This window comes from Trachurus japonicus, chromosome 5 (genome assembly GCF_045865225.1).
Source record: "Trachurus japonicus isolate A0001 chromosome 5, Traja_1.0".
NCBI classification, from domain to species: Eukaryota; Metazoa; Chordata; class Actinopteri; order Carangiformes; family Carangidae; genus Trachurus; species Trachurus japonicus.
In genome coordinates, this window is record NC_140911.1 from 36,068,613 (window position 1) to 36,079,044 (window position 10,432).

General features: G+C 39.1%; 1 protein-coding gene across 1 annotated transcript; it reads left to right on the forward strand.

The window, feature by feature from the left end:
* Nucleotides 1-25: 25 nt before the first annotated feature.
* agtrap (angiotensin II receptor-associated protein) lies at nt 26-7,800 on the forward strand. The gene is made up of 5 exons (XM_085777737.1): nt 26-129; nt 1,151-1,185; nt 1,383-1,491; nt 3,009-3,219; nt 6,918-7,800. The coding sequence occupies exons 1-5, from the start codon at nt 103-105 to the stop codon at nt 7,040-7,042; spliced, it is 507 nt and encodes a 168-aa protein (XP_085633863.1). The 5' UTR covers nt 26-102; the 3' UTR covers nt 7,043-7,800.
* The last annotated feature ends 2,632 nt before the right edge of the window (nt 7,801-10,432 follow it).

Sequence of the window (10,432 nt, forward strand, 5' to 3'; positions counted from 1 at the left end):
GTGTAAGAAGAACAAATCTGCCACTTTTTTTCATGAGGCATCTCAACAAGTTGAGGCACTGAATCGGATCAAGGTAGAGCTGCCTGGACCAAACAGCCTATTATGGAAATCCCTGCCATAAATCTAAAGGTGAGGCTGTTGTTCACTTTCTGGTGTTGTTGCAAGTGTTCATGACTGCCTGTCTTTGAAGAGTGTTTAACAAAGACTGGCCTTAGCTTGTTTGTTGACGCCGACTTTGTTGCTCAATTCGTAACTGGTAATTCCTCTGTGTGGAAACTACCCATTTATATTTAAGACTCAGCTGACAGTCAACCAGTGCACTGTGTTTGTGTTGGTGGGGTTTTGTTGAGTTGTAATGGAAAGTTTAGAGTTACTCAGTGGTTGTTGCTTTCAAAAAAATAGCTGAGCAGTGCATACACAGTCACATTTAAAGTGAAGGACAGTGGCCTGTGGAGTAAATGGCATCATGGGAGTTTATATCAGAAGTGATGCAGTGAATTTGAAGGTTATTTATCGCACAAAGTGAATGATATCTTGTCAGTATGATTTCTCCACTAATCTATCAGGGGTACTGATGTCTCTGTAGGGAACACGCATTAAGTGAGGTGGTGTCTGCGTGTCATGCCATAATCTTTAAAAGGAAAACCATTAAACTGAATTATGCCTTTGAGGTTTAAAAGCAGTTTGAGCACCTCTTATTCAGCCTGTCACATGCTTCACATTTAACTCTCAAGTTTCTGTCTGTTTGTGAGGTTTGTGAGCTCATATAGATTGAACAAAGGCTGCAGCTAACAGTGATTTCCATAATAGCAAAAGAAAATTGGACTAAGTGATTAACTACTCGGTCTTATTGGGAACTAGTGAAATATTGTATCTGTGACAGATTCTTAAAGTCCAAGGTGTTATCTTCAAATATCTCTGTTTGTCCAACATCTAAAACCCCAAGAGGTTCAGTTTACAATGATATAAAACAGAGAAAAGGAAGCAATTGTCCCTAAGGAGCAGCTGGAGCTGTTTGGGCGGTAAATAACTGATCATGTGTCTCCTTGTTGGGGCTTGATTTTTTTTTAAAATGATTGCCCAGTTGTTCCAGCTGTACACTGAAATATCAATATGTCATTTTAACTCTGTCTTCTGCTCTCTGTCACAGGCCATAGTACTGGTGCACTGGCTGCTTACAGTATGGTGAGTATGAGCGCAGGTTTTCTTTCGCAGACCTGGGGAATTTCTCTCCTCCTCTGGTACACAAACACTCAGAGACTGACTCACACACTTCATCCAGGCGTATTTACCTCCACGTCCAGTGCTTTTGTGTAATCAAGCATCATTCTTGAAGTATGTGTAAGAATCTGTCTGGTCTGACTTGTGTGTGGCTCCTTCAGGGGATGCATGGCATGGCTGCCCTTTTCCTATTCCTGGGGGAACTTCGGTGTTTTAGCGGTCGGGGTCTGGGCCATCGCGCAGAGGGACTCCATTGATGCTGTGCTCATGGTGAGTCTTTGCCTTGATTCCTTCACGCCGGCTGTAACCTTAACATCATGTGACACGTACAGGAGTCTAACTATAGGCGCACCACTGTGTACCCGTGCTAACCTATTTGTCTGTGGAATCTGGGACAATCTGTGAGTGTCCCTTTGAGAGGGAAAGCCCTCCATTCAGCACGCAGAACAGAGGCCGAGGCTTTCATGGTTGTCAGTTTACAAAAAAATGCTGTATAGACTTTGTTGAGCTTTAGTGATGGTTTTAGTTTGTGTTTCGCTGTAGATTTCTGTAATGTACTGAACAGTTTTGGATCAATATTTTAGAGCTAACAAGGCTAACTCTGAACTAAGAGTCGTCTACTGACCAGTAAGTTCAAGCACTGAAGTCCTGCCACACTCTGAGGCACTGTAGCATGTCTGTACTGCTTTAAGATTTTACTGTACTGTATGCAGCATGTACATTTCAGTGTTGAAATCTGTTGCGTTTAAGACGAAGAAGAAATGGAAAGCTTTGTGCAACAGAGGAATTTAGATTAAACCTTAGTCGTTGTCAGAACTGACTACAATGGTGTGTTTCTCTCTTTGATGTAGGACATGCATCTTTAGAAAAACCTGCCGTCTACTTTCAATGAGACTTGTGACTGTGACTGATTCAAGCTGTCTCTGGTTTGAACCTGTGAAAGATGTTTTCATTGAGCTGTGACCACAAAGGAGGATTTTTTGTAGTGAATTTATAAGGTCCCACATTGTTGGCAGTGAAATTCTTTTTAAATGCTGTAAAAGTATTTAAGTGGACCCACCTGAACCTACCGTTCTAGCCTGTTAACTTTATTGACAGCACGGCACCAACCGCATACAATACATACAGTATGTCTGGCTCATTTCAGCACTGATTGACCATAGAGTCAACGCTGAGTTTTAATGAGAGAAACCAACACCAAATGCCCCACATTTATATATTTACATGTTATTTTGTGTGTATTTATATTGTAATGGATATTTTGAACTCTGTTACTGTATTGCTGTATTTACTATAATCTGAAACAAAGTGTATCTGTGTTATCTCTGTTAGCTGAATGTTTTTTCATACATGGTCCTTGAGAGATAAATGAAATGAACAAAGTAATCTACTGTAATATTTTTAGCATTAACTCAGGGCTTTGCTATTTCTTTTTCTTTTTAGAGCTTTGCTTTTTCAACTGTCTAGTATGATTTCAGGTGACCTTTTAGTCAACTAATTGCATCTGCGATGTTATAGAGGAATTGGATCGTTTTGGTTTTTATGAATTAGAACTTGCAGGCACCATATTTTTCTTATACTTTTTTTAAAACCCTGTTTTCCCTCATAAAGACATTTTCGTTTTTACTAGATGTTTGCACTTGCAGGATATTACAAAGACACTTTCTCTCAGTAATTTCATAGATGTGTACACTTCACATTGATTGTCACAGTCGTTTTAAAAGCCTGCCACACTGTGTGTGGACTTCTCTCTCTGACTCTCTCTCTCTGTTGTCATTTCCCTGTAGTTTCTAATGGGGATGATTGTGACAATATTGACCGACATCATCCACTTTGGGATCTTTTACCCACTGAATGACTATGCAGCAGAAAGGGGAAGGGACGTGTTTCGCTTCAGTGCAGGAATGGCCATCCTCAACCTGCTGCTCAAACCTGTGTCCTGCTTCTTTGTTTACCAAATGTACCGCGAACGTGGAGGAGATTACAACATCAACTTTGGTAAGTGCCACCAGACAGAGGGCGTAGGCTCAAGTACAGTAACTGAACACGTTTGTCAATTTTTAAAGGTGCTGTCGTGTGTCAGAGGCTAGTTATGAAACACATTTTTAGTTGTGATCTAAACACGGATTATAAAGTAAATTTGATGATATTCAGCAGTTGATTAGAATTTACAGCCAGTAAACCAACTATGATCTGATTCCAGTTTGAGAGGGAAATGACACAGGAAACTAATTATTTCTAGCCAGTACACGTTGTTGAGAAATTATCTAAGATATGTGAGGTTTTCTACTTCCCACAAAAATTGATCCCCAGCCTGGAGTGTGACCAAAGCTTGAGGCACGGTGTGATGCATGTGTCCAGGGCGCTCTGAGATCCTCCCTGTGTTGTTTTATGCTGTTTGTCATGAAAGGCCTGCCAAGTGCAGCACAAACTGGGAAGTCTCTGTGCTAAACCACTGGCAGATGATTCCACAGTCAAGCAAATTAGTTGCAGTCACAAGACCTTAAATGCAATGAAATATCTTAGCTGCAACTCGGCTGGGGCAAGGAAATCATTTCTCCATAAGTTGTTTGTAACGTTTGTGTGTCACCCTGGCTACCAGTTACTGCATGGAGAAACTTATTAGACCCATGGAGGCTGAAAAATGTGTGATCTGGTTTGATAGAAAAATAGTTAAAGATTGATGCGAAAAGAGGTCGAGATGGAGTCTGCACTGGACAGCGCACCAGTGACTATGTAGCAAATGATAAGTACCCGTCTTCCACTGACTAGTCAGGAGACACTCAATATATTTTTTGATTAAACATGTGTGGCCATTGATTTGTGGACTTGGACTCGCTCCGCAGAGAGCTTCTCCATCAGAAATCCCTCTGAGCTGTGCAAGAGTCTTGAATCCTTAAAATGTTACACATGTATATGAATGAACACTTTTGTGTTTTATTTAATGGTAGTATTCAGAGTGGCTCTATACAGGGATGTTTGCTGTTTCTTGTCCAATTGTTTATCTTTACAAAAAGAAGAATAAGATAAAATCTGAAAAAATAAACCAGGATGTGGAGTGTAACGCTAAACACAAGGTTTTTGTGATCTTGTCAGCTAGAATAGTAACTTATTACACTGCACACAGGGAAATGTAATGAAAATTCTCCTTCATTTCCACCTAATACTGTAGTTGATGAAATGCATGTCTTGATTTGCCTGTTCGGAGGATAATTGAATATTGATGAACCTGTTCTCACTGTGGTTTTACTTTAGCACCACACACACACAGCAGGCACATCCATTAGACTGATAAATGTAGCTAATGTTAGCTTCAGACAATGTGTGTTTTAATTGCGGCCTGATTGCATAGCTGGCATTAACATGGTCCCCCACTGTTGTGAGCACTGTCGGATGCAGTTAATCAGGGACATGAGTGAGTGAATTGTTGATTTACCATATCCAGCGCTCCTTGAATGTTGATTGGCAGCATTTTTGTCTTTAAATTCTATGTTTGTGTGTTTAGTTTTACAAGAAGGGCTTCGAGAACAAGCAATTAACCATTTGCTTTTAATTGAATAGACCAAACAAATCACCCCAAGTTGCTATTGTCCAATTACATCTAAGCAGCATAGCATCAGGCCTGTCAACATGCTGAATCTCTGTAGTGGGGGGCTCTACATTCAAGAGCAATTGTTTTCAGTGTCATTGCTCAAAATCTTGTCCATACTAAAACTAAAGGCTACTATGTTGTACTATACTATACTGTCCTATTATTACTTTTTGTATGGGATTACACATGCTAAAACACCTCTGTTCAATACTAGCACAGCCACTGTGTAACAGTTTCATGCCTTGTGTGTGATCCAAGGTGGTGCCACTAATTTAGCATTTAGGCTAATGTTAGCAGCTAATTTTGAATTTGGAAAGGATTATCCTTAAGCGAACCTAACCAGACCTCTTACCTTAGATAGTGTCATGTATTAATAGTGTGTTTTATATATTTAGCAATTAGCATCCATACATGGTTGGCATAGAGTGAAATTGCAGTTTTTGACTACCTCTCTATGACATTGTGGACACATTGTTGCAGAAGTTATTGCTTATATTGGTGGTATTTGTAAAATGAGTTACCATGATGGCAGAGGGACACCAGAACACCTACAATGCATTCCTATAGTCTTATACAGTCTTATATTTTCCCAGCTGTGTCATGTAAGAATTTCTCCAAACCCAATTTTCCCTTTTTTTCCTGCATGTCATCATTCCTGCTCTGTCAGTCTGTCACACTGCACTGTCATGTTTTCTGTAAGCGAATACTTGTGTTGTGTTGTGTTGTGTTGTGTTGTCTTGTGGTGTTCTTGTTATGTTTTGACCATTTTACTTCTCTTCTCTTCTCCCCTGCTGACCTTCAACCTCTCAGACTTAGAGACCTCTGTGGACAGTCGATGCACTACGGATAGTGCTGACAGTGCCTTTATTGGCCGCCGCTATTGATTCCTGGCTTCCTTTTTACCATTTCTCTCCTCCAGTCATCCTCTCCCATCCCCTTCCATACAGGAAGTAAGATCACAAATCAGGCGGCAGCATAAAAAAAGAAAAATACCTTTTTTTCCCTCCATGGTATTTTTCTTACGGATTATTATATTGTCCATGTAAAATGTTCCTCTCTCTTTGGCTTTTCATCTATATGTTCCCATCTTCATCAGTTCTCTTCCCACTGCTTTCCTGTGTTTGTCAGTATAATATGTTGGCATTCATGGCTACTCTATTGTATGTTTATATGTTTCTGCAACTTTGCATCTATGTTTTATTCATATTTCCACTCTCCAGACGCCTCATTAGTGGCTGTGTTTTCTGTTTGCATATATTTAAAGCAGGGCTGCATGATGGTGCACATTCTCAAATCAGCCTAATTAAAGTCAACATAATGTTGACTCATAATAGACAATGAATGCAACATGTACTGTATGTATGCACACTTGGTAGAAGACCAACATGAAGCAGTTCTTTAAAATCATGACTTTATTCTTTTAAGTTGGATATAACAAAAATAAAATCAATTGTTTTTGATTTTGAAATGATCAAAACATTGTTTGATAGCACTGATACATGTTTACCCCAGAAATGCATCACCAGGCCATCCCAAGACTTGGGCCTTTGAACTTCCACAGCATTGTTATTCTGGCCATGGCTATTTGTAGTGTATCATGGGAAGTCTTGGAAGACATTTCAGAGAGATTATAACTCCACTGCCTTCATAGAATTCATTATGATTTACAATGTGGCCAAGAACTTGTATGCACAGGTTTCCAGTGTAAACAGTTTCACAGCACCACTCACAGAGATGCGTTGCATGCAATCTGATGTTTTCATGGTGTAGCATTCATCAGCACCACAGTGTGTGCTTGGCAAAAACAGTTTCCAGCATTATAATCTATATTTATCCAGAGGGGGCCAGATACTCGAGTCAAGATAACAAATATGCCCAAGTGTATCATGAATCTGTGCGTTAGGAGAAGTACTGTAGTGGGTGTGGAAAAAACATTAGAGAAAGTTGTATAGAAGCTTTCTAATGATTCATTCTCTGTGAAAACTGTTTCATTATGCATCAACAATAGTCCATTCTCCAAAACAAGAGCCTTGATTAGACGTGTTTATGAATAAAACAGTACATTTGCTTGGCAGGGATTGTGACTTTCGGCCTGTGTCTGCAGGTTTCCCGTCCGTATCGCGGAACAGAGACGCCTACCAGTCCATTGACCAGCAGGATGAGTCTTCTGGCCCCGCCAATCCCTTCAACCAGGCCCAGGACAGCAAACCGGGAGCCCGCACATACTGAGAGAAGCAGGCAGTGTTTTCCCTCTGACTCTTTTATGCAGCAGTGCGAGTGCTCAGGGACAGTTTTCAGGATCAATTCTAGCTCAGTGCATTTGTTTTGTACAGTCGGCCGGCTGCAGGTTGCAGCACTGAAAACAAAATTGAATACCTTTTATCATGGTAAATCATTATTCTGTTTGGGTTTTAGAGTGAAATGTGGTGTAATTAATCCCTTTTTATTTTTTTCTTCAAAGGTGGGAATGATTTTTGTTTGTTTCTTTTGCTGAGTTGGCACATCACTGCTGAATAAATACAGAGGGAAAAACTGCTCTACCTATCTCATACTGTGTTACTGTTTTTACTGACTACTATTTTTAGCGGAAAAGGTGTTGAACACTACTGTGTTTGCAGGACCTTTTGTTACTTTTTGTACAAGTTACAAGTTACAGACATTAAGAGTCATTTCTCTTTGTATTCTGTAAATTATGAAATACTCATTGAATGCAGTATGAATTTATTTTCCAGTTAGACTTTAAGGTACAGTGATGCTTACAGTAAAGCTGCCTTTTGTATTTTTGCAGCTATAATAAGAGCTGTGAAATCCTTCAACTGAGTTGAAGACACAAAGACCAAAACTTGAGTTGCAGTTCATCAACTTGATGCTGATCTATGCAAAATCCAAATCAAGACTAGTGTCATGTAGCAGTGTAATTATGAGAAATACATTTAATAGAGAGAGAGAGAGATGTGAAGTTTTTTTTAATGATAAAGAAACGATCAGTTCTTTGTGTATAAAAAGAACAAAATGTTCTTACTTTAAACCATTTTATTTGTGTCATTTTTTTTTTACAATTACTGACACATTAGTGATAGAGACTCTATGTAGATCCTTATCTAAATCACAGACCACATACTGAACTGAACTGTTGTTCTGTTAGAGGTATGTAGATTTCTTCCATCACAAATTTTAAGTTTCACACCTTGAAACATTCACAGCTGCACTGTCATTAGTGCTCATGGTTAATGAATAACATTCATTGAACACCGCATGAAGAGTGTGCTCTCTCACTTTCAATGAAACGAGAGTTACAGCTGGTGGAGGGAAAGGAAATCGGACACTGTGGCTGCAGACTTTACTGGGCTGTTGCATGATGTGATATTTTTTTTTACATTCACTTCTCTATTGAAAGATTTGAACTTCCTGTTTTCAAATCACAATGAGTTTGTTGGACTGAACAGAGATGTGGTAACTAATCTGGTCACGTTATGGGAATGATCATGGGAAGCACCTTATTTGCTTTCATAGCTCATGTGATTATGCGTTGATCTAATGTAAATACTGACCTTATTCCATACTAAATCACTGCTGCACCACATCCTGCCACTTGCAGCGCTCTGTGATAACGTGGACACAAGGTCAGAACGTGCAACTTTAGTTTGTCCCACTTTATACTGGTGACAAACGAAAAACAATCATGTTGTTGGCTGTGGATTGAGAGAAACCCGCAGAAATACAGCAACATTTGTTGGCTTCACTTTTACAGCAGGAGCAGGCTATTCAGAAGAGTCTTTAAAAGTACAGGACAGCCAGAGCTTCATTACATCCTGTTAGAACAAGATCATACTGTGGTAAAGCAGGCACCGTATAGTGTTTAATTAACTCCCGTGGTCTTGATACCATGCTGAAAAGCTGTTTTTAGAAGCTGTTAACATCTACTGGCGAATATGAAGATGTTGAAAATGAAAAGATGCATTCCCTTACACTATTTCATTTGTTGAAGGATCCCCCTGAAAAGATGGTCATAATCTCATGCAAGGCAAACGTTGTGTTGGTCTCAATTTATTGACATTTGTTCTGTAAGGCAATGGACTGAAAAGGCACAAAGTAAAAAAGAGAACGTGTAAAGACTGTTACTACTACCAACACTACTGAGATTATAAAAGAGAGATTAAGAAATGTGTGGACTGAATGTTTTCATGCTGCCTTAATCTCTGTCTTTTTTTTTTCTATGACTGACCATATTTGTCACATTCAATTTTGGTTTTCCAACATGAGTGTTTGTTGTTGTTGCCTTTTCATTTCAAGGTCAGCACCTATTTAAGATGTTACGCAGGACAGTGTTTAGTTTTTTTTCTTAGAAATAAAGAAGAACAATGTAGACCATTTGTCAAATAAGCCCTTTTTTTTGCAAGGAACACTGGAGTGAAGAAGGATTTATCTGACATTTGCATACTCACTAATTTGATGCATTCTGAGACTGGCTGTGCAAGCTCTCACATTTTTCTCTTTCCACTTGTCTCTCAGGGATGTTTTTTTCATTCTTCTCCTCAGTCACACACCTCTGTTTACTTTCACCCTGCCCCTCTAGATCTCTTTATCTCCCTGCTTTTATTTATCCAGCCAGACAAGACATTCATCTTCCTGCATTTCTTGTTTTGTTTACTACCCCATTATTTATTTATTTTGCTCTCCAATGTGCATTTTGTCAGAGACCATATACCACCCTCAGTCTTAACCCATTTTCAGTGAGTAAAACTTGCCATCTCAGCCACCAGCTATGAAACACACTATAACAGCACCTGTACACTCAGCTTGAAAAAGACATTAATATGGGGGAGACACAGGCAAAAACACTGTTTTGTCATGCACTGATCAATTTTAAGATTTTGGCCTATTTTTCTTCCTCAACATGTATTCTCTCAGAAAAGTCAAAAGAAATGGTAGAACATCCACATTAAGGTGGTTATTTTACTTCATTTTGTCTCTTTTGTTGGTAGATTTCTCCTAAATTCACCAAAAGTTAACAGCTACTGTGACATACTGTGCTGTGTCTGTTGTCTGACCCATGTCATGTCAGGTATCATTGTAAAGCTCTCTCTTTCCTGAACAATGATGTAGGCTCCAAAAATTTCTCAAAATGAGTTTTTCCTCAGACTCTGAGCCCGAGATCTCCACTTCAGCAGCACTTAGAGACACCAAACCTTCCAGTTTTATTCCTGTCTATATTCTGAAGGTTTTTACAGAGGGGATTGTTGATATATCATTCAGAGGCTGATTTATACAACATTTTATTCCTAAAAACAGGGCAAAATTAGATTTTTGTAGGGCTGGTGACAGTATTTTCTCATTTACAAAGTGATAAAAAGAGTGGGAAGTTTCATGGTGATATCTGTTATTTAGAATTTTTACCCTATTCACCTGTAGTGTCTCCCCTTAAAATTCTGAAACAGGGCTCATTAAAACAAAGATTTATTTTCTGTATGCTGCCTCTTGTATTGCAAATCTAACAAGAGTAATTAGAGTTGCAAAAACACCTGATTTTCATGTCATCCACACATACCCCAGGTGAGAACAAGTGCTCCTCAATAAATTACATAAAGCATTGAAGTAGTACACAGAATGTGAACTTGC

What these genes read in the sequence shown, in the direction of transcription:
- agtrap (XM_085777737.1), top strand. Translation starts at nt 103, where the DNA reads ATGGAAATCCCTGCCATAAATCTAAAG. An exon ending in CCATTGATGCTGTGCTCATG is followed by an intron (nt 1,492 to 3,008) that starts GTGAGTCTTTGC and finishes ATTTCCCTGTAG; the next exon opens with TTTCTAATGGGGATGATTGT. An exon ending in AGATTACAACATCAACTTTG is followed by an intron (nt 3,220 to 6,917) that starts GTAAGTGCCACC and finishes CTGTGTCTGCAG; the next exon opens with GTTTCCCGTCCGTATCGCGG.